Below are 24,285 nucleotides of genomic sequence, written 5' to 3' on the forward strand. Positions count from 1 at the left end.
ATGAATAAAGAATGGTACCAGAATGTCCTCCAAGAGCAACTTCTCCCAACTGTCCAAGAGCAGTTTGGTGCCCAACAATGCCTTTTCCAGAATGATGGAGCTCCTTGCCATAAAGCAAAGGTGATCACTAAATGGCTCATGGAACAAAACATAGAGATTTTGGGTCCATGGCCTGAAAACTCCCCAGATCTTAATCCCATTGAGAACTTGTGGGCAATCATCAAGAGACGGGTGGACAAACAAAAACCAACAAATTCTGGCAAAATGCAATGGGAGTCCCTTCCCACCATTTTTTTTTTTAATTATATTTTCTCATGCCTTCTTGTCAGAGCTAAGCTCCGTCCCCTCCGACACTCGATAAGCCACGCCCCCTCACAAAAACACGCGTACCTCTCCTCACACAGGAGCCCTGCAGAGCATTGCTCCCTCTTGTTGTGATCAGAGCCTGTGGGCGTCTCTCACAGCTGGCTTCCTCCTTCCCACAGGAATTGGGACACAGGAGGAAGAGGGGGAGGGGTCATCAGTGTTCTGGGTGAGTTATATCCTCACTTGCACATTAGCTCTGCAGAGCATTGCTCCCTCATTACAATCAGTTTGTGGCTCATCAGCCATAGGCTGCAGTCACATGTTTTATGACCTGCACAACTACAGCAACAACTACAAGACTTTTTTAATGTATCCTGCCACGCTGAGCTACTAGGGGATGATAGCACCTCTTCTTTCTGGGAGTCCAGTGCCCCTGTAGCTCCCCCCTCACCACCAACACCACAGCAACCGCTGCCAGCCCAGAGCCTACTGCTCCCAGTCCCCCAGAATCGGCACCGTTCCCAGAACCTGGTGCCGGCTATGCAACATCGTCCTCACACCCCTCGGGGGCCCTGGACAGAACGCAGCCTGATGTCACCTCCTGAGGGTCCTTCTTATAAGATTCAGCCCTCTGCTTCACCGGTTGCAGATCAGAAAAAGGGCATGACCCCCCCCCCCATGGTTCTCCCTCTGGGGTACACAGATGGGGTTCTCCCACATGTTCCGCAGTCTCTGAGGAGCCGGAGGAAGGGGAATGATGTTTGTACCGGGATGATTCCTTGGTTTCAACCTCCCCGAGCGATCAAGCTGCGATGGACTCCCTTATTGCAGCAATTAACTAAAACTCTGCATGTGGAAGATCTCCCATCCACTACTACTGACCATGCGGTCTCCTTTTAAAAAGGTGAAGAAACCTCAAAAAAAAATAATTTTGACGGCGCTTCGGTATCTGTAAACTCGTGGAGTCCCGGTACCCCTTTAGCTTAGCTGTCTCTAAGAGCTGGGCCGATCCGACCTCGGTGGACCCTCACCCGGCTTCCGCCTGCCTGAAGGACCCTCCTGTCTTTTACTTGATGGATCCTTCTTCAAGGACCCGACAGACAGACAAGTGGAGCAGCTCGATCGCTCCGCCTTGAGGCGGGTCCGTGTGGGTCGCACAGGCACCATGACTACCAGTTTCCCTCAGACCCTCACAGATGTAACAGTTCACATTGCTGCGGCGGCAGAGTACCTCATGCAGGCCTCCCTCGATGCTGCTACCTGCGCAGTTATTGCCGCCTCAAATACCATAGCCATCCGTAAGGCCCTCTGGTTCCGATAATGGAGAGTGGACTCTGTCTCTAAGAAGCCTCTTACAGTACTCCTTTCCAGACCGATGGTTTACCGATCGTCTGGACAGGCTCTTTTTATCCCGTGGCGCCAGACAAAAAAAGAAAGAGTACCTCCCTCCCCCAAATCTAGCCCAGGATGTTTTTAACTAGACACGCAGGGCCCGACCTTCTCAGCCGTCCCTGAGTCCACCTTGGCCTGGCAGTCTAGACAAAGACCAAGGAGTCTCGCTCTCCTCCATCTGGGCTGCCGCCTCAGACCACAAATAGGTGCGATACCTTGTGTCTTCTGTTTACCACATTGAATTCCGGACCCGATCCTCTGGTCAGTCTTTTTTCTCAAATCCCCCCAAAGGCTCCAAAACACTGCGAGGCCTTCTCAGCGATCCACTCGCTACAAACGGTGGGGATGATGGTACCGGTTCCGAATGGCGAGAGGTTCAAGGCCTTCTATTCCAACCTCTCATGGTCCCCAAAAAAGGACGGGTCCGTTCGACCCATCCTAGACCTCTAACACCTGAGCAAACATGTTCACGTAAGGAGATTCAGAATGGAATTCCTAGGGTCCATTATTACCTTTATGGTCAAAGGAGAATTTCTTGCCTCCCTAGCTATCAGGGACACGTACCTGCACATACCCATCGCTCCAGCTCACCAAAAGTTCCTCCGCTTTGCTGTTCAGGACTTTTTTTTTTTTTCTTTTCTTCATTTGTGGCACTACCCTTGTCTCTGCCACAGCACCAAGGGTCTTAACAAAGGTCATGGCGGCCGCCATGAGTGTACTTCACTCCAGGAGAGTGGCTGTTCTGCCTTGCTTGGATGACCTCCTCATCAAGGGCTCAACCAGTGTGCAGATCTCTGTGGGCACCCTATCCCGCTTAGGGCGGCTTCTGACTCCAGTCAAATCATCCCCGGTCCCGTCAAAATCAGTCACCTCCCTGGGCATGTCCCTGGACACCCTTCGGGGCTTGATATTTCTCCCTCAAGACAAGGTGACCACTCTACAACAAGCGGTACTCTGTCTTCTACATAATCCTCTCGCTCCATACGATTCAGTATGAGAGTGCTAGGTAGGATAGGGGTGGCTATAGAGGAAGGACTGCTCTCTTAGCCACACCACCGCCCACTGCAGCTTGCGCTTTTAGCTGCCTGGGACAAGAGCCCCTTTTTTCCTTTGACGAACTTTTCACCTGACACCTTTAGTCAGGTATGCGCTTTGCTGGTGGCTTCAATCCTCTTCCATATCGAGATGGAGTTTTTCTCCCCCAAGTGGACTGGCTACTCCTGACCACGGACGCCAGCCTCTTAGTCTGGGGAGCAGCGTACTGACTCTACACTGCTTGGGGATGTTGGATGCCCCAGGAGTCTTCCCTTCCCAGAAATCATCCTGAAAATCAGTGCGATCTTTCTCGCGCTCAGGTCATTCCCCCCCTTCTGCTAGCAGGTCATTTGATTCGGGTCCAATTAGACAATGCAACAGCTGTGGCGTAGGTCAATCGGCAGGGAGGTACCAGCAGCAAGACAGCTTATTTCAAGGTCCTCATGATCCTCACCTGGGCCAAATCGATGGGGGTCTGTGTTTTCAGCGTTACACATACCGGGAGTAGAGAACTGGGTGGCGGACCTTCTAAGTCGCCAAGGCCTGGCCTCCGGAGAGTGTTTTCTCCACCCAGAAGTATTCCCACACACCTGCACTCGCTGGGGTACACCAGATGTGGATCTAATGGCCTCAAGGTTGAACGCAAAGGTACCCGCGTTCTTAGCCAGGTCACGTGATCCACAGTCTATCGGCACGGATGCTCTAGTCTCCTGAAGACGCTTCCGTCTACCTTACATGTTTTTCGCCTCTGCCCCTGCTGCCGCGAGTAATCAGGAAGATCAAGGCAGGAGGAGTCCCGGTGATACTAATAGCACCGGACTAGCCCAGGTGCACCTGGTATGCCGAATTAGTACAATTGATCATGGCGCCTCGTAAGCATCCCAGACCTGCTGACCCAAGGGCCCATTTCCCATCAGAACTCCAGAGCCCTGAAGCTTATGGCCTGGCCATTGAGACCTGGACTTTAAAAAGAGGGAGATTCTCTCCTGCGGTCATCTCCACCATGTACAGTGCCCGAAAGCCGGCCTTCATCCCGTATTTACCACCGTACGTGGAAAACTTTCCTTTCCCAGGGCAGGGAATCTAATGTCCAACCTATGCCTCTGGTGATCCCCAGAATTCTTTTGATTTTTATTTTTTTTTGCAGTCAGGTTGCAAAAGGGGTTGGCCCTCAGCTCCCTTAAGGGGCAGGTTTCATCTCTCTCAATATTCTATCAATACCGCCTAGCTTGCAATCCGCAAGTCAAGACTTTCTTCAAGGGTGTTTCCCATCTAGTTTCCCTGTATAAACGGTTGCTGGACCCATGGGACCTCAATCTCGTTTTGGACTGTATCCAAGGTCCCCCTTTGAATTTTTTTAAGGAATCTTCTCTTGCTCTTCTCTCCTGGAAGGTAACATTCTTAGTGGTGATTACATCCATCAGACAAGTTTCGGAACTGGCAGTACTCTCTTGCCACGAACCCTTTCTGATCTTTCATCAGGACAAGGTGGTTCTACGCCCCCTTCCGGATTTTCTTCCTAGGGTTACTTCCCCGTTTCATATGAACGAGGACATTGTTCTGACTTCCTTTTGTCCACACCCAGTCCATAGGGTGGAAAAGTTCCTATATTCGCTAGACCTTGTGAGGGCTCTCAGATATTACGTATCCAGGACAGCCCCTTTAGGAACATGGACTCCTTGTTCGTCATTCCTGAAAGGCCTAAGAAAGGAGACGCAGCTTCATAGGCTCGCTGGATTCGCTCTGCGATCCAGGAGGTCTACCGCTCGCAACTCAAGCCCATTCCTAGTGGGCTGCGGACTTATTCCAAGCAAGCAATTGGCGCCTCTTGGGCCATTAGGCTTCAGTGGAACAGGGGTGTAAGGCTGCGACCTGGTCTTGCCTACATACTGTTTCAAAACATTACTGAGTCCATACCCAGGCTTCGGCTGAGGCGAACCTAGGTAGGAAAATTATGCAAACGATAGTGGAGCACCTAGCCAGGAGCACCTACTGAGATATCTGGGACTGGTTCCTAGTCCTTGGGTTGCGTTGTTTATTGTTTACCCACCCAGGGACTGATTTAGGATGTCCCATGCTCTTGTGTCCCCCAATGAGGCGTCAGAGAAAAACGGATTTTTGTGTACTCACCGTAAAATCGTTTTCTCTTAGCCATCATTGGGGGACATCGCACCCTCCCTATTGCCCTGTTGGGCCTTAGCTTTTTTTCTCTCTCAGTACTATTTTGTTATGAGTATTCACTCACGTTTTTTGTTACTTGTTATCCTACTGCTTGTGTACTAAAACTGAAGTAGCCTGGCTGGACCAGGAGGTGTATACTGCAGGGCAGGAGCTAACATCTTTGCATCTACTTGGTGTCCTCCTATGGATAAGCAGCATAACACCCATGGTCCTGTGTCCCCCAATGATGGCTAAGAGAAAACGATTTTACGAGTACACAAAAATCCGTTTGTTACAGGTGCATCTCAATAAATGAGAATATCATAAAAAAGTTAATTTATTTCAGTAATTCAATACAAAAAGGGAGACACATATTATATAGAGACATTACACACAGAGGGATCTTTTTCAAGTGTTTATTTCTGTTAATGTTGATGATTCTGGCTTACAGCCAGTGAAAACCCAAAAGTCATTATCTCAGTAAATTTAGAATATTATATAAGACCAACTGAAAAAAGGATTTTTAAACTCAGAAATGTTGGCACATGCTGAAAAGTCTGTACAGTAAATGCACTCAATACTTGGTCGGGGCTCCTTTTGCATGAATTACTGCATCAATGCAGCGTGGCATGGAGGTGATCAGCCTGTGGCACTGCTGAGGTATTATGGAAGCCAAGGTTGCTTTTATAGCAGCCTTCAGCTCGTCTGTATTGTTGGATCTGGTGTCTCTCATCTTCCTCTTGACAATACCCCATAGATTTTCTATGGGGTTTAGGTCAGGCGAGTTTGCTGGCCAATCAAGCACAGTGATACTGTGGTTATTAAACCAGGTATTTGTACTTTTGGCAGTATGGACAGGTGCTAAGTCCTGCTGTAAAATGAAATGTCCATCTCCAAAAAGATCGTCGGCAGAGGGAAGCATGAAGTGCTCTAACATTTCCTGATAGACAGTTGCACAGAGTCGTCTTGATAAAACACAGTAGACCTATACTAGCAGATGACGTGGGTCCCCTAACCATCCCTGATTGTGTAAACTTCACACTAGGCCTCAAGCAGCTTGGATTGTGGCCTCTCCACTCTTCCTCCAAATTCTGGGACCTTGATTTCCAAATGAAATGCAAATTTACTTTCATCTGAAAACACCACCTTGGACCACTGAGCAACAGTTCAGTTCTTTTTCTCCTTGGCCCAGGTAAGATGCTTCTGGTGTTGTCTATTGGTCATGAGTGGCTTGACATAAGGAATGTGGCAGTTGTAGCCAATGTCCTGGATATGACTGTGTGTGGTGGCTGTTGAAGCACTGACTCCAGCAGCAGTCCACTCCTTGTGACTCTCCCACAAATGTTTAAATTGCTGGAATTGTGTGGTACACCAACAGAAGGCCTAAATGCATGGCAGTCAGGGACCAGTAGGGATAGTCTCTTAAGTATGGCCACAGTCTCTTAATGCCCGATAATGAAGTCCACAGTTGCAGCAGCACGGAGATGGCGGCACAGAGGTGATGACACTGATGCGGCGGCACAGGGGTGATGGCTCTCGCGTTTTGGCATGGGGGTATTGGCTCAGTTGTGGCGGCACAGCGATGATGGCTCAGGTGTGTCGGCACAGGGGTAATGGCTTAGCTGTGGCTGCACAGCGGTGACAGCTCAGGCATGTCGGCACATGGATAGTAGACGAGACAGAGGTTAGATTCATGAGACTAGTACAAGGACAAGACACAGTAACATACAGGGTCCTGAGTACTAGCAACACACTATAGGCAATGTTGCGTTGCTCAGGTGCCACCTGTCAGGGAAGGCGGACTTAAATACTTTTAAAGTAATAGGTGACTTTTGAAACAGCTTCCAGGTAATATGACACCTGCCTTTTAAGAAGGGGTGTGGCCGTGCGTGCACCCTACAGCCAGACACAGAAGCAGTGCTTGCGGCTTGGAAGCAAGAGGAGGCCGCAGCAGCCCCCGCGGCAGAAGATGAGAGGATGGGGCCGCAAGGCAGGAGAGAGGGAGGACGCCCCTGCCGGAGTCTGGGAGCGGAGGCATGCGAGAATACTGCGCTTGGACAGGACAGGTGAGCGGAGGGATGTTGATGGCTGGGAACAGGGTTGCGTGGGGATACCACGCTGGGACTGGGAGCGGGGGCTACATATTCTAATTTTCTGAGATAACGACTTTTGGGTTTTTATTGGCTGTAAGCCATAATCATCAACATTAACAGACTTGAAATAGATGACGGTTTGTAATGACTCTATAAAATATTATATTGTATTGAATTACTGAAATAAAGTAACTTTTTGATATTCTAATTATTGAGATGCACCTGTAGCTATGTAAGAATCAGATAGTACATTCAACGCTGTGGGAAGGTTGAAAATTGAAAAAGCCACAAAGGTACAAGAAAGAAACTTTGACTTAATCTATATATTAATGGTAAGTGTGCTTTGTGAAACATATGGGACTCTGAGAATAACCCTTCAATGCTATTGTTAGGGAGGACATGACCTTCGGGGCCATTGGACCAGTCTGAGCTTTTGATGTATCAGAGCAGTAATGACAGGAGGCAGTGTGGTCAGTGATGAGAAGCCGTGGTTGTGTGCTTAGTGCCGCATGCTCTCTGATCAGTGCTGAGTTGATGAGAAAGCGGATTCTGCACCGACCGGAGAGCTCGTGTCTTCAGACACTAAATCGCTGCTTCTAATCTGTGAAAGGACTGCCGCTGTCATTACTGCTCTATATATATAGGGACCCTTTGCTGTCCTCTATTGCTCATTGTAATGTACCCCCTTACCTCTTGGACCCCTGTGCAGCTACACGGGTTGCACCAGTGGTGTCTGCCCCTACCTGCATCCCCATTGATCAGCTGCTATGGGCTCTGTTAGTGGCTGATTGTAAATGGTGTGACTGAGAAAAACACCCCAGCTTCCTTCACTACTTGGGGGCTACTTTTTGGGACTGCAGATATTCCAGATCAACTCTCTAAATTTGAATATCTGAGCACGGCCACTGAATAGTAATGGTTTGTGAGGTCTACGTTCTAAAAAGACCTAAATCCATAGGACACATTAATTCATTCCTGCTTTGTGTGTCAAAGGTCATTAGTTTGTACTCCCAGAAGATACCTGCAATCTTGTAATGCTGATTTGTCCTGGGAATCTTAAGGTACCGTCACACTAAGCAACATCCTAGCAACATCGCTGCTGAGGCACGACTTTTGTGACTTAACAGCGATGTTGCTAGCGATGTTGCTGTGTGTGACATCCAGCAACAACCTGGCCCCTGCTGTGAGGTCGCTGGTTGTTGCTGAATGTCCTGGACCATTTTTTAGTTGTTGCTCTCCCACTGTGAAGCACACATCGCTGTGTTGGACAGCGAGAGAGCAACAATTGAATGTGCAGTGAGCAGGGAGCCGGCTTCTGCCAACGCTGGTAACCAATGTAAATATTGCGTAACCAAGGAGCCCTTTCCTTGGTTACCCGATATTTACCTTCGTTACCAGCGTCCGCCGCTCTCACGCGGCGAGTGCTGGCTCCCTACTCCCTGCACACATAGCCAGACTACACATCGGGTAATTAACCGCTAAGTGGTGTGCGCTGGTAACCAAGGTAAATATCGGGTTGGTTACCCGATATTTACCTTAGTTACCAAGTGCAGCATGCTTCCACGCGTCGCAGCTGGCTGGGGGCTGGTTGCTGGTGAGATCTGCCTGTGTGACAGCTCACCAGCAACCCGTGTAGCGACGCTCCAGCGATCCCTGCCAGGTCAGGTTGCTGGTGGGATCGCTGGAGCGTCGCTTAGTGTGTCGGTACCTTTAATCTTGTCTGTGGTTAAGTATGGACAGGTTTAACAGGTTTTGTTCCTGTTGGTGGAAATGAAGGTGAGATCCTGAAAATTCTGTTTCTGAGATTAGGATTCTGCTTCAACAAAGAAGACAGTGGCCTAGAAATATTACAAACTGAAGACAGTAAAATCAATATCTGCTGTATTGCCCTCAGCAAGATGTAGCCTCTGTACTCTGACTTAAGCTGGAGTGACTCGGCGAGTTTTGCATCGGGATCACCCGGCATGGCCGCACACTCTCTGGACAGGGGCATTTCAGCTGCATAGAAATACATGCAGCAGACCCGGTCCTGTCAGGAGAAAAGCCAGCCACGCCAGGTGATGCGATCCGATAATTGTGCGAGTCATATGTTCGTGTGAGTGCATCCTTATATTGATAGTCCCTTTAAAATGTGGCCTGTGTACTTCACTGCTCGTATTGATAGTTGCATGAAGACATGGCCTCAGTACTCCACTTCTTCTACTGATAGTTGCATCAAGACATGGCCTCTGTACTTCACTGCTTGTATTGATAGTTCCCTCAAGACATGGCCTCTGTACTCCACTACTCATACTGATGGTTCCATCAAGCCATGGCCTCTGTACATGACTACTTATACTGATGGTTCCATCAAGCTGTGTCCTCTATAGACCACTTCTCGTACTGATGGCTTCATCAAGATGTGGCCTCTGTATGTCACTGTTTATACTGCTGGTTCCATCAAGACATGGTCTCTGTACTCCAATACTCATTACTACTTGTCTTATTTACCACTCTAAAGTTCAGCATTCACTTTAGATCAATATCTGCCTAATCTGACAGGTCGCGCATATAATGTTTAGGTGGATTTTCAACTTTTACCACACGGTAGGTGTCATGTGGCAGGATCTATATGGAGAAATCTGTTGACTTTTAACATGCCCAGTCTTTTTGATCTCGGTAGTGGGAGGAATGTACTACAGCCAGAGATGTCTGGTAGTGGCTTCCTCCTCCTTCACACGTCCGTGAAAATCACGTACGTTTTTCACGGATGTGTTAAAGGTGCGTATTGCCCTCTGTGTGCCGTGTTTATGGCACACGTGTGTTCTCCGTGTGTTATCCGTGATAACATACGGAAAATGGGAACGTTCTGCCCACCTGTCCCTCGCGTTGCTGTCCGTGGTGCTGATCTTCGGTCTCCTGCCGACTCCCAGCTGCTGCTGCTTCCGGCCGCAGTGAAGTGAATATGCAATGAGCATAATGAGCGGGGGTCGGAAGCTAGTGACTGCAGCACTGGGGACAGGTGAGTATAGAAATTCTTTTTATTTGAGAGACACGTGTGTTTTCTCCGGTGTGTGTCACGCGGATCACATCCGTGCGGTCCGTGTGACACCCGTGATGCCGGAGAAAAACTGACATGTCTACGTGTGGAGCACACGGGCACACATACACACGGTCAATGGCAAAACACGTATGTGTGCGCAGACCCATTGATTTAAATGGGTCTACCTGTGCCCGTATCTCGGGCACGTGAGGAAATGGACAAAACACGTACCGGAGACACAGACGTGTGAAGGAGGCCTAAAATGTAGTGGTATGTACTTCTGCCAGTGACTGTCATTTTGTATATAGCTGACTCAGATTTTGTTATTGCATGCCTAATGAAGAGACCCAACAATCTTGAAGGCTTTTCATCAACATAGTCATATGATTGTTTTATTTTTGCTGGTAGATTTTATAAAATATAAATGGCGGGAAAAGGAGGAGGCTCAAAGTCTAACCTCACCCTTAAACTTTTATTTAATGTGTGTGGACTTGAAAAATGTCTCAGTATAGTGGAGGGTTATAAGGCATGCCCCCTGTTTTTTATTCATTAATATCATTACATTTTTTATCTTATGTATATGATGTCCTATATAAAAAGTAGTACTGAGGTGACTGCTCTGTTGTCGACCTACGAAAAATATATTTAGTTGGTCTTTCTGGCCAGCATGGTATCACTCTCTTACCAGCACTTATTGGTCTCTTGTTTTCATTCATTAGTATAAGGCTCTGTGCGCACGTTGCGTATTTGCATGCAGTTACGCTGCAATCTGCACCGCAGCGTAACTGCATGCGTCCTGCGTCCCCAGCATAATCTATGAAGATTGTGCCTGAGACATGCGCACGTGACGTATTAGAACGCAGCGCTTCAGCTGCTGCCCGAAGCGCTGCGTTCTAAGAAGTGACATGTCACTTCTTTCCTGCGCTTTGCATACAGCCCCCGCTCTATGGGAGGGGCTGCACTCAGAGCGCATGAAATCAGCTTTTCATTAGACTTTCTGCAGCGATTTGAAGCGCACATGTGCTGTTCAAATCGCTGCAGAAATTTCTGCAGGGACAGAACGCAACGTGCGCACATAGCCTAAGACAGCAATTATGATAATCTCCAGGCTGATAAAACAGATTTTATCACTAGAGGACTATTTTTAACCTGCTGCCATATAGTCCTCCATATTAATGAGCTCTGTATAACCCGCCCCCACCATGGATTAGCAGCTTTCCGCCTATGCACATTGTACACAGAAAGCTGCCAATCAGTGGTGTGGGAGGGGTTATACAGAGCTCAGCATTCAGAGAACAGCAAATAAAAGAGCGATTTTATAAAAACGGCAGCAAGCTGCCCAGTATGTGACACATCACTAGAATCAGGGTCTTCGTCCCTACATTATGCTCTCAGATGGGGTACCAAAACCTGGTGATATATTCCACTTTAAACCATGTAAATAAATGGGATGCAATAATGGATTTTCCTTGTGAATCAAATGAATAAAAGAAAGCAATGACTCAGCACTGATCACACTAATATACACGGACAATCTATAATTTCTTGCCAGAGTTTAGTTCAATTAAGGACTTTCCTACTTGTTAAATCCAGACAAATCTACTGTTAGAGCATATTACTGGAATGGGTTCCTAGACAGCAGTGGTGCTCACGATGGGGGAGCTAATTACTTTTTTGGGCCATTTCTTTGATGTGCTCGAAATGAATCCCTAGGAGGTAACAAACTGCTGACCCCGCCATCTCCGGTTTGCCTAACTTACTTCTTTTTTATTTAGTTGGACCATAGCACTCCACGAATTCATCATGGAAGAAACTGAGAGCCAAGCTGTACCACTGACTTCTAGCAACGGGATCAGTCCAAATAAGTCCACCTCGGGCTCCGAATGTACAAAAGATGTCATGCAACTCAAGAAAGAAATCTCCCTTCTCAATGGAGTCTGCCTCATTGTGGGCAACATGATCGGCTCAGGGATTTTTGTATCTCCTAAGGGAGTCCTTATTTACTCAGCATCCTATGGATTATCTCTTGTCCTATGGACAATAGGTGGTATCTTCTCAGTGATTGGGGCCTTGTGCTATGCAGAACTTGGTACCACCATTCCTAAATCAGGAGGCAGCTATGCTTACATCCTTGAGGCTTTCGGGGGATTTGTTGCCTTCATCAGACTCTGGACTTCACTGCTGATTATTGAACCCACCAGCCAAGCAGTGATTGCAATCACTTTTGCAAACTACCTGGTACAACCCATGTTCCCCACATGTGAACCTCCTTACGTCGCATCTCGTCTCATTGCTGCTGCTTGTGTTTGTATGTATATTATGGAACGAGATATATTCTAGTGATTATAAATAATTGACTATGGTAATGAACCAAATGATACGCAAGATATTATTAACCTTAGCTTAAATTGATCATATGTTTTCTATGCATGCAATTTTTTTTTTTTTTCAGTTGAAAACTCACATAGGGTTTCCTGCGAGTAATAGAATTGTTCTTTTCAATTTTAAAGCAGCACAGAGTTTCAGAGAAAACGTACTTTGAGAAGCCTTCTGAGGACTACGTCTTGGATAACTAGTCCAAAGCATATCCCAATGGCTTCACGCAATGCCGCTACCGTAGCCTGACAATCACATGGGGAAAGCTAGTCATTTTAGGGAAGATGGACTGGGAGAGACCGCTAGGACATGGTTTGAAATGGTCAGCTGAGACGCATGGTCCTGGGCCAAGTTTTCACAGTATCTTTCCTCTGAACCACTGCAGCATTTTAGAGTAAAACTTACAGGGCTGCAGGAACACAGCTAGGGAATCAGGGTCCTGAGGCCTGCGGATTCTGCTGGGAGATTCCCTGTAAATCACATTTTATACAGGACAAAATGAACATGGCTGTTATAAGTTGTCAGAAATGGTTAGTGCTCTTATACGGCAAGCGTCTGTATGGTTAGTGCTCTTATATGACAAGTGTCTGTACGGTGAGTGCTTTTATACTGCAGGTGTCTGTATGGTTAGTGCTTTTATACTGCAGGTGTCTGTATGGTTAGTGCTCTTATACTGCTAGTGTCTGCATGGTTAGTGCTCTTATACTGCTAGTGTCTGTATGGTTAGTGCTCTTATACTGCAGGTGTCTGTATGGTTAGTGCTCTTATACGGCTGGTGTCTGTTTTGTTAGTGCTCTTATACGGCAGGTGTCTGTATGGTTAGTGCTCTTATACGGTGTCTGTATGGTTAGTGCTCATATACGGCAGGTGTCTGTATAGTTAGTGCTGTTATACGGCTAGTGTCTGTATGGTTAGTGCTCTTATACTGCAGGTGTCTGTATGGTTAGTGCTCTTATACTGCAGGTGTCTGTATGGTTAGTGCTCTTATACTGCAGGTGTCTGTATGGTTAGTGCTCTTATACTGCAGGTGTCTGTATGGTTAGTGCTCTTATATAGCAGGTGTCTGTATGGTTAGTGCTCTTATACGGCAGGTGTCTGTATGGTCAGTGCTCTTATATAGCAGGTGTCTGTATGGTTAGTGCTCTTATATAGCAGGTGTCTGTATGGTTAGTGCTCTTATATAGCAGGTGTCTGTATGGTTAGTGCTCTTATACTGCAGGTGTCTGTATGGTTAGTGCTCTTATACAGCAGGTGTCTGTATGGTTAGTGCTCTTATACTGCAGGTGTCTGTATGGTTAGTGCTCTTATACTGCAGGTATCTGTATGGTTAGTGCTCTTATACTGCAGGTGTCTGTATGGTTAGTGCTCTTATACTGCAGGTGTCTGTATGGTTAGTGCTCTTATATAGCAGGTGTCTGTATGGTTAGTGCTCTTATACGGCAGGTGTCTGTATGGTTAGTGCTCTTATATAGCAGATGTCTGTATGGTTAGTGCTCTTATATAGCAGGTGTCTGTATGGTTAGTGCTCTTATATAGCAGGTGTCTGTATGGTTAGTGCTCTTATATAGCAGGTGTCTGTATGGTTAGTGCTCTTATACTGCAGGTGTCTGTATGGTTAGTGCTCTTATACGGCAGGTGTCTGTATGGTTAGTGCTCTTATACGGCAGGTGTCTGTATGGTTAGTGCTCTTATACTGCAGGTGTCTGTATGGTTAGTGCTCTTATTCTGCAGGTGTCTGTATGGTTAGTGCTCTTATATGGCAGGTGTCTTTATGGTTAGTGCTCTTATATGGCAGGTGTCTGTATGGTTAGTGTTCTTATTCTGCAGGTGTCTGTATGGTTAGTGCTCTTATTCTGCAGGTGTCTGTATGGTTAGTGCTCTTATATGGCAGGTGTCTTTATGGTTAGTGCTCTTATATGGCAGGTGTCTGTATGGTTAGTGCTCTTATACGGCAGGTGTCTGTATGGTTAGTGCTCTTATATGGCAGGTGTCTTTATGGTTAGTGCTCTTATATGGTAGGTGTCTGTATGGTTAGTGCTCTTATATAGCAGGTGTGTGTATGGTTAGTGCTCTTATACTGCAGGTGTCTGTATGGTTAGTGCTCTTATATAGCAGGTGTGTGTATGGTTAGTGCTCTTATACTGCAGGTGTCTGTATGGTTAGTGCTCTTATATAGCAGGTGTCTGTATGGTTAGTGCTCTTATACTGCAGGTGTCTGTATGGTTAGTGCTCTTATATAGCAGGTGTATGTATGGTTAGTGCTCTTATATGGTAGGTGTCTGTGTAACATTATATTCGCCCAGCCTGTATCATATTGCAATCAGGCTTCAGCCGTAGCTATTGTCCTTGATTTGGGGGGGGGGTTGCATATATATTGTTCTCCTCTGCAGGGGGCTTGCCTAGTACACAATCTCTGGAGGCTGTGTCTAGGAACCCTTTTCTAGCTACAAGTAGCAAATGTTAAGGGGGTGGATCTAAGGAGGGGTGGGAGATTCAGCCCATGTTTTAGTTTTTAGTTATGCTTTGTTGAGTGAAGGTTGAGGACCTGTGCTAAGGCCAGCTCCTTATCGCCCGTACATGGACGATTGGACTTTGAGGACTTTTGCATTCTCCTTGGTGCCCCCGGACCTATTTCCTTTGTGTGGACTCTAAAGAACCATTTTAATATTGCATGTTTTATGCTCCCTGCCTCATGAAATCTTCTTGGATTGTTCCTTGGCGTGGCGTCCCTTACTGCTCTGTCGCATTCCCCGTCACAAACTGGTGGCAGCGGTGGGATCAGAGCAGAAAGAATGGAGGACAACGGCCCATTAACATCTGGATTCAGAATCTCAGGATACAGGAACTGGACTGTGGTGAGCCTACAAACGATGGCCCGTGAATTAGGAGTCGGTTACAAAGGACTCTCTAAGGAGCAACTAATTGAGGCATTGGAAAACGCTTGCCTGCAAGATGGCACCGAGGAACAATTTCCACAGCAAAGGGAGGAAAGACGGGAGCTGGAGGTAAATACCCAAAAAAGTCAATGGGTTGTGTGGTATGAGGAGGAGATGGCACTGCTGGGAGATGAGGTCACCATTGAATATAAGATGGATGCTATTCGCAGAGCTCAAGAGAGGGCATTGCTGGAGAGGAGGCTTGCTGTGGAAGCAGCTAGAGGCTCCAGACAAACTGTAACCACAGCACCCACTATGAGGGAATTCTCCAGAGTGTCCCGCAAGGACTTTAAGCCATTTAATGAAGCTGCAGGTGACATTGAGGGCTTCTTTCAGGACTTTGAGCATCAGTGCCGATTAATGGAAGTCCCAGAAAGAGAGCGAGTCAGACACCTGGTGGGCCTCTTGGAGGGTGGAGCTGCCGACTCCTATAGAGCTATGGACCCTCAGTGGAATTGTGAGTATGGGGAGATAAAACAGACCATTCTGGAACATTATGCCGTGACCCCAGATGCTTATAGGACTAAGTTCCGTACATTAGCCTGTGATGGAGAAGTGTCGTTCAAGATGTTTGCCCACAGACTGAAACAAGTATGCCATCGCTGGCTGGAGGGAGAGGGAGCCTTAACTTGGGAGACCTTCCTCCAGGTCATCCTGAAAGAGCAGTTCTATGCCAGGTGCCCTGCGGAAATCAGAAAATGGGTGCGTGAGAGAAAGCCGTCAACTGTGGAACAAGCTGCCGCTCTAGCTGATGAGGTGCTCACCATCAAGCCTCAATGGAAAAGGCTACTAGTCGGTGACAAAAAAACTACCAGCTCCCCAACACCAGTGGTCCCTTGTCCTTTGGCCTCCAATGTTCACCGTCCCAATAGACTACCAACATATGGCGGACCCCGTGTGAATGTGCCTCCTACTACTCCTGCCTCCTCTTTGGGAGTACGACGTGGAGAAAGACTCATAGAACGCAGATATAATGGATGTGGGCAGCTTGGTCATCTGCAAGCTCACTGTCCAGGTGCTCAGAGGCAAAACAGTTACAGACCCCCTTTGCCTGTTCATTATCTACAGACACCCTCAACAGGAGAAGAGCTGGATTCATTCCCTGATGATTTGCCAAGTGACTCTGATATGTTGACTTCCCTACCAGGAGTCTATGGGGTGCGAGCCACAGCCGCCCGTTCTTCTGATCTTCAGCATAAACATCTACAGGAGGTCGTGCTGGATGGCCAAAAAGTTGTTGACTTTCGTGACACTGGGGCTTTTCTCACCATCGCAGATCCCCGAGTAATTCAACCAGAAGCAGTGCAAAAGGGACCAGGAATTGCTATTGAATTGGCTGGAGGTACTCGGAGATATATTCCAAGAGCGAGTGTGACCCTGGATTATGGCTTTGGAGCAAAACAATGCACGATTGGTGTGATGAGCGGCCTTCCTGCAGACATTCTTCTAGGGAATGATGTGGGGAATCTTCAATGCCACTTTGTCGGTGCGATAACCAGAAGTCAAGCAAAGAGAGCAGCCCATGTGGACGTGTTCAACCCATCAATGGAACTGAGGCCACCCGAACTGCCTTCACAGCCGGTGAGTGATTCTTCTTGTGGGTCTCATATGAATGTCACTTGGGATAAAGTTCAGTTTAGACAACAGGTAGAGACTGACCCCACCCTGGCTAGCTTTAGAGCTCGGGCTGAAGTAGGGCAGTTAGGAGAAAATGGGGAAAAAATTATCAGAGAAAATGGACTCCTATATCGAGTTACCAACACTGACTCCTTAGATAAGCACTGGACTTATAGCAAACAGCTGATTGTTCCTCAGAAATACAGAATTTCCCTATTACACCTTGCTCATGACATTCCTACTGCTGGCCATCAAGGGAAAACCCGCACCGAGAGACGATTGACTCAAATTTTCTATTGGCCTGGAATTTCTCAAGCGGTGGCGCATTTCTGCCGAACCTGCGACATATGTCAGCGTAAAGGGCGACCCGGAGATCACCCAAAGGCACCCTTGCAACCACTCCCTATAATAGAAGAACCCTTTCAAAGAGTAGCTGTCGATCTCATTGGACCACTGGCTAAACCAACTAAATCTTGAAAGCAGTACATTCTCACCGTTGTGGACTATGCCACCCGATATCCAGAAGCCGTGGCCTTGTCAAGTATTTCTGCAGCCAAGGTGGCCGAGGCCCTTGTTACTATTTTCACCCGAGTAGGATTCCCCAGTGAAATCTTATCGGACCAAGGCTCCCAGTTTATGTCAGAGTTGGTGCAGTGTCTGTGGCGCACCTGTGGAGTACGGGCAATTCGAACTACAGCATACCATCCTCAAACCAATGGACTTTGTGAACGGTTTATTCAAACACTGAAAAATATGCTAAGGGCCTTCACTGACAGTGATTCCGACTGGGAGAAGTTCCTACCCCATCTCCTGTTTGCCTATTGGGAAGTTCCCCAGGAGTCCACTGGGTTTTCCCCCTTTGAACTACTCTATGGAAGAAAGGTCAGAGGACCCTTAACTCTGCTAAAGGAATATTGGGAGGGGCAAGTTGAAGATACAGGAACCCCTGTTGTTCCATATGTCCTCAAGCTTCGGGAAACCCTGGCTCAACTTGCTAGTTTGGCTCAGGATCATGTACGGATGGCTCAAACCAGACAGAAGACATGGTATGATCGCAAAGCACGCTATCGAGAATTTGTAGACGGACAACAAGTCTTAATGATTGTTCCCCATCGGCAAAATAAACTCCAGACAACATGGGAGGGTCCCTTCCGGGTTCTCAGAAAACTAAACGACACCAATTACCTTCTTGCTCTAGATGATCAGGGTCTAAGACAAAGGACTGTCCATGTGAATATGATTAAGGAGTACCATGACCGGACATTACCTATGATAGCAAGCTGTCGGCTGGCTTCAGAAGATGGTCAGGAGGATGAGGACCCATTACCTGATCTTGTTGAAGCAGCCAGAGCCCCATCCACTGTGGAACAGGTCCCTCTGAGAGATCACTTAGATTCCTTACAGAAAAAACAAATGCTGGGAGTGCTCCATCAGAGACAGGCTGCTTTCTCATCCCGACCAGGTCGAACCACAGTAACCCAACATCATGTGGACACTCAGGGCATCCGTCCCATACAACAGGCTCCCTACCGGGTACCAGAATCCGTTAGAAACACCATGCAGCATGAGCTGGAGGAGATGTTACAGCTTGGGGTGATTCAGGCCTCCCATAGTCCTTGGGCCTCTCCTGTTGTGTTAGTACCCAAGAAAGATGGGAGTACTCGATTTTGTGTGGACTACAGACTAAATGACCAAACCATCAGTGATGCTTACCCAATGCCCCGCATTGATGAACTTCTAGACCGGCTAGCTGGGGCACGATACGTCACCACCTTGGATCTCCGTAAGGGATACTGGCAAATTCCCCTGACGGAGGAAGGGAGAGAAAAGTCGGCTTTTATAACCCCCTTTGGTCTGTATGAATTTCTAAACATGCCTTTCGGAATGAAAAACGCCCCTGCAACCTTTCAGAGAATGGTGGACCAGATCCTCCGGGGATGTGGCGACTTCGCTTGTGCCTACCTGGATGATATCGCCATCTTCAGCCACACATGGGAGGAACATCTGAATCAAGTAGCTGTTGTTCTTGACCGGATTCTCACAGCAGGCCTAACTATTCGACCTGATAAATGCCAATTGGGGATGGGTGAAGTCCAATATCTAGGGCATCGAGTAGGAGGGGGGAAGTTACGTCCTGAACCTGCCAAAATCCAGGCTATTAGAGACTGGCCTGTACCCCAAACCAAGAAACAAGTTATGGCTTTTTTGGGCACTGCCAGTTATTACCGAAAATTTGTTTCTCATTTCAGCAGTGTGGCCAAGCCCCTTATAGACCTCACGAAGAAAACTATGCCCCGGCTGGTGATCTGGACTCTAGCCTGTGATGAGGCTTTTAATCGGCTGAAGGACGCCTTGGTCTGCGACCCTGTTCTGGCTGCTCCAGACTACAAGAGGAGATTCATTGTGCAGACGGATGCCTCTTCTTATGGACTGGGAGCTGTCCTCAGCCAGGTGAATGCAGCCGGGGAGGAGCACCCCATTGCCTACCTCAGCAGGAAACTGCTGGACCGAGAAGTGGCCTATGCAACTGTTGAGAAGGAATGCCTGGCTGTAGTGTGGGCCCTTAGGAAACTAAGGCCGTATCTGTATGGACGAGAATTCACTGTGGTTACTGATCACAATCCCCTCACCTGGCTGAACAGAGTCTCTGGGGACAATGGACGATTACTACGATGGAGCCTGGCTCTTCAACCCTATAACTTTACCATACAGTATAGAAGAGGCAGCCAACACCAAAATGCAGACGGACTGTCCAGGCAAGAAGAGCCCTGAGTCAGGTCCACCATGTTTACGTGTACTTGACAAGCAACCTGTTGAGGTCACTAGTCCGTACACCAATTGAGGGGGGAAGGGGTTGTAACATTATATCCCCCCAGCCTGTATCATATTGCAATCAGGCTTCAGCCGTAGCTATTGTCCTTGATTTGGGGGGGGGTTGCATATATATTGTTCTCCTCTGCAGGGGGCTTGCCTAGTACACAATCTCTGGAGGCTGTGTCTAGGAACCCTTTTCTAGCTACCGTGTTTCCCCGAAAGTAAGACAGTGTCTTACTTTCTTTTTACCCCCAAAAGTGCCACTATGTCTTACTTTCGGGGTATGTCTTATATTGGAAAAAATCCCACAGCAATCGCAGCAAGTCTCCATGCAATGTACCGTATGGGGACTTGCCGCGATTGCGCCCTAAGTGTACCGCAAGTTAAGGAAACTTAACCACCAGCGGCTGCACATGAGGGCACTGAGGCTGTGTGATTTTGTATGTTGTCCATGGTCCTGATGGACCACGGACAACATTACTGCAACATTTCAACATTTCTCGGTAGCCGAGCGCTCAGCTGAGCGCCCGACCGCCGGCATGTGTGAGCTCTCAGCTGAGCGCTAAGCCGCCGGCATGTCAGGGCGTTCAGCTGATCGCCAGACTGCCGGCATGTGTCAGCTCTCAGCTGAGCGCTTTGCCGGCGGCATGTCAGGGCGCTCAGCTGATCGCTTTTCCGCCGGCATGTCAGGGCGCTCAGCTGATCGCTTTGCCGCCGGCATGTCAGGGCGCTCAGCTGATCGCTTTGCCGCCGGCATGTCAGGGCGCTCAGCTGATCGCTTTGCCGCCGGCATGTCAGGGCGCTCAGCTGAGCGCTTTGCCGCCGGCATGTCAGGGTGCTCAGCTGAGAGCTGTCACATGCCGGAGGCATGTCAGGGTGCTCAGCTGAGCGCTCGGCCACCTGCATGTTAGGGCGCTCAGCTGAGCGCTTTGCCGGCGGCATGTCAGGGCGCTCAGCTGAGCGCTTTGCCGGCGGCATGTCAGGGCTCTCAGCTGAGAGCTGTCACATGCCGGCGGCATGTCAGGGTGCTCAGCTGAGCGCTCGGCCGCCGGCATGTTAGGGCGCTCAGCTGAGCGCTTTGCCGGCGGCATGTCAGGGCGCTCAGCTGAGCGTTTTGCCGCCGGCATGTCAGGGCTCTCAGCTGAGAGCTGTCACATGCCGGCGGCATGTCAGGGTGCTCAGCTGAGCGCTCGGCCGCCGGCATGTTAGGGCGCTCAGCTGAGCGCTTTGCCGGCGGCATGTCAAGGCTCTCAGCTGAGAGCTGTCACATGCCGCCGGCATGTCAGGGCGCTCAGCTGAGCGCTTTGCCGCCGGCATGTCAGGGCGCTCAGCTGAGCGCTTTGCCGGCGGCATGTCAGGGCGCTCAGCTGAGCGCTTTGCCGGCGGCATGTCAGGGCGCTCAGCTGAGAGCTGTCACATGCCGGCGGCATGTCAGGGTGCTCAGCTGAGCGCTCGGCCGCCGGCATGTTAGGGCGCTCAGCTGAGCGCTTTGCCGGCGGCATGTCAGGGCTCTCAACTGAGAGCTGTCACATGCCGGCGGCATGTCAGGGTGCTCAGCTGAGCGCTCGGCCGCCGGCATGTTAGGGCGCTCAGCTGAGCGCTTTGCCGGCGGCATGTCAGGGCGCTCAGCTGAGAGCTGTCACATGCCGGTGGCATGTCAGGGTGCTCAGCTGAGCGCTCGGCCGCTGTAACTGTACTGTAAAGAGGAAAAAAAATAAATACATTTTTACTATGTCTTACTTTCGGGGTACGTCTTACATTAGCCGACCCCCCCCCCAAAACCCCCACTACGTCTTACTATCGGGGGTGTCTTACTATCGGAGAAACACGGTACAAGTAGCAAATGTTAACGGGGTGGATCTAAGGAGGGGTGGGAGATTCAGCCCCATGTTTTAGTTTTTAGTTATGCTTTGTTGAGTGAAGGGTGAGGACCTGTGCTAAGGCCAGCTCCTTATCGCCCGTACATGGACGATTGGACTTTGAGGACTTTTGCATTCTCCTTGGCTCCCCCGGACCTATTTCCTTTGTGTGGACTCTAAAGAACCATTTTAATATTGCATGTTTTATGCTCCCTGCCTCATTAAATCTTCTTGGATTGTTCCTTGGCCTGGCGTCCCTTACTGCTCTGTCGCATACCCCGTCACAGTCTGTATGGTTAGTGCTCTTATACTGCAGGTGTCTGTATGGTTAGTGCTCTTTTATACGGCAGGTGTCTGTGTCGCGGGCGGAGGAGGGGATGCTGCGCTCTCCCACTGCTCTGGTTCGGCCGTTGGTGCTGCTGCTCGGTGGTGGCTCGAGCGGTGGGCCAGATCCCGGGGACTCGAGCGGCGCTCCTCGCCCGTGAGTGAAAAGGGGGTTTGGATTGCTTGTGGGGATTTATTGTCCGTGATGCCACCCACGGCTGTGGTGATAATGGTGACACCACCGCTGCTCTGGACGGGGATCCCGGGAGCGGTGACAGGGAGCAGCTTTGTTGTTAGATCTCCCCTCCGTGGGTAGGGGATTGGTTATCCCGGGGCCCGGTGATGGGGTAGGGATGGATAACAGGCGGGTTACGGGGCCTGGTGAGGTGCAGGGTCGCAGGGGCAGCGCTGTGCCGCACGGCACGGTGGTACTCACTCAGCCCAATGATGAAGACACAGTTCTCGGTAAAACACTCGGCTGGATGGACGGGTCCCACAGACAGCTGCGGTGTTGTTTCTCCCGGCAGGTTGATGGTGACTGCCTTTCCCTGCACCTAAGTACGGTTGATGGTTCCGATGGGTTCCCACCGTTAACCCGCTCCCCAGCTTGGATATGGGCTGGAGGAGCCCCTCTTTGCCCGCAGGCGCTGGCCCTGAGAAACGGTTGCCTTGGCGGTGGCGGTGTCTCCCTCTGTTGGTTGGACTGTTGCCTTCTGTCGGGACTTGACTGTTTGGAAACCCAGGAGGTCCCCTTCACTAACGGGTTCGGCAAATTCACGGCGACTCCTAGCCTTGCCGGGGCCCGAAAAGCCCCTGCCAGATGGTGCTGGCTTCTCTTTGTGTACCGGTCCGGTACCGCCGGGCCACCGCCCGTCCACGGTCCTTACGGTAACTCGGATAGGCCACTCCTGCAGACGGACACAACCGTCTGCCAACCTTGCTGTTCCGCCCGGGCCACACACCCGGACGCTCTGTCAGTTTCTCCACTACCACACTTTCCTCCTTCCACTTTCACTGTCAAAACTAGACTGTCTGTTTTCCCGCCTCCAGGACTGTGAACTGGTGGGCGGGACCAACCGCCTGGCCCACCCCCTGCTGTGATCATCAGCCCCTGGAGGAAGGCACCAAGGGTTTTGTGTCTGACTTCGGTGTGCCTGCTGGGAGTGTGGGGTGAGTGGGTGTTGTGCTCTGTGGCCCCTGGCTTGTCCAGGGCGCCACATCTGTATGGTTAGTGCTCTTATACTGCAGGTGTCTGTATGGTTAGTGCTCTTATATAGCAGGTATGTGTATGGTTAGTGCTCTTATATAGCAGGCGTCTGTATGGTTAGTGCTCTTATATAGCAGGTGTGTGTATGGTTAGTGCTCTTATATAGCAGGTATGTGTATGGTTAGTGCTCTTATATAGCAGGCGTCTGTATGGTTAGTGCTCTTATATAGCAGGTGTGTGTATGGTTAGTGCTCTTATATAGCAGGCGTCTGTATGGTTAGTGCTCTTATATAGCAGGTGTGTGTATGGTTAGTGCTCTTACTTACCACATCCTATGAGTTCAGTTTCATTATCTAAATTAGACGTGACTTCTGCAGTTTTTTTTCTTCATATATGCTCTTCTGAACTCAACCTAACCCACATATGAATTATGTAAGGTGCTAGGCTATTGTACTGTACCTGGTGCTGCGTACCAGCCCTGTATGGTCACTATCTGTAGGTGGAAAGACATTTGCACATTATATGTATTGTGTAGGAGCCGTTTACACAGGTAGTAATTCTGCGCACGGTTATGTAGAAGCCTAAACCGTGAGTTTGCATGTACAGTATCTAGGAACTTGCAGAATGTCTGTCATTGAGCAATATGGTGTTTAAAGCTATATATTTATATTCCAGACATACCCGCATACCCAGACTGCCGAACAGCAGTGTGCAATGTGCTGCATTAACCCTTTATGTCTTGTTCCAGGCTTCAGTCAACAAGCTGATGTTATAAAAGCATTAATGGTGTGGTAGTGTTTTCTAATTGCATTTCCTCTTATCCCCAGGTATAATCACTTTTATAAATTGTGCGTACGTGAAATGGGGGACTCGGGTTCAAGATCTCTTCACATATGCCAAAGTCATTGCATTAATTGCTATCATTATAACGGGCATTGTCAAATTATGCCAAGGTAGGAGATGCATATATATATTTCTTTTTTACTCTGCTTTGTGCTATGCCTGTTGACGTGTGATACTTTGAGCCCATGATGGCTTGTGAGATATGATCTGCTCCGCTCAGGAATTCTGTACATTTATTATTGAGTAGATAAATATTTATTGGGGCCAATATTCATTTTTTTCTTTGTCAGAATCACCAGTT

The 24,285-nt window shown here is 48.9% G+C and overlaps 1 protein-coding gene across 1 annotated transcript in view; it reads left to right on the forward strand.

Annotated features, from left to right (window-relative positions):
- The window catches only part of SLC7A6 (solute carrier family 7 member 6), a 184,072-nt gene that overhangs the window by 39,861 nt on the left and 119,926 nt on the right, over positions 1-24,285 (forward strand). The window contains exons 2-3 of the mRNA XM_075325669.1: positions 11,784-12,316; positions 23,969-24,094. Of these exons, the coding sequence (XP_075181784.1) occupies positions 11,812-12,316; positions 23,969-24,094 (631 nt within the window). The 5' untranslated portion in view covers positions 11,784-11,811. The remainder of the gene's footprint in view (positions 1-11,783; positions 12,317-23,968; positions 24,095-24,285) is intronic.

The sequence above is a fragment of the Anomaloglossus baeobatrachus genome, chromosome 10, assembly GCF_048569485.1.
Source record: "Anomaloglossus baeobatrachus isolate aAnoBae1 chromosome 10, aAnoBae1.hap1, whole genome shotgun sequence".
NCBI lineage: Eukaryota > Metazoa > Chordata > Amphibia > Anura > Aromobatidae > Anomaloglossus > Anomaloglossus baeobatrachus.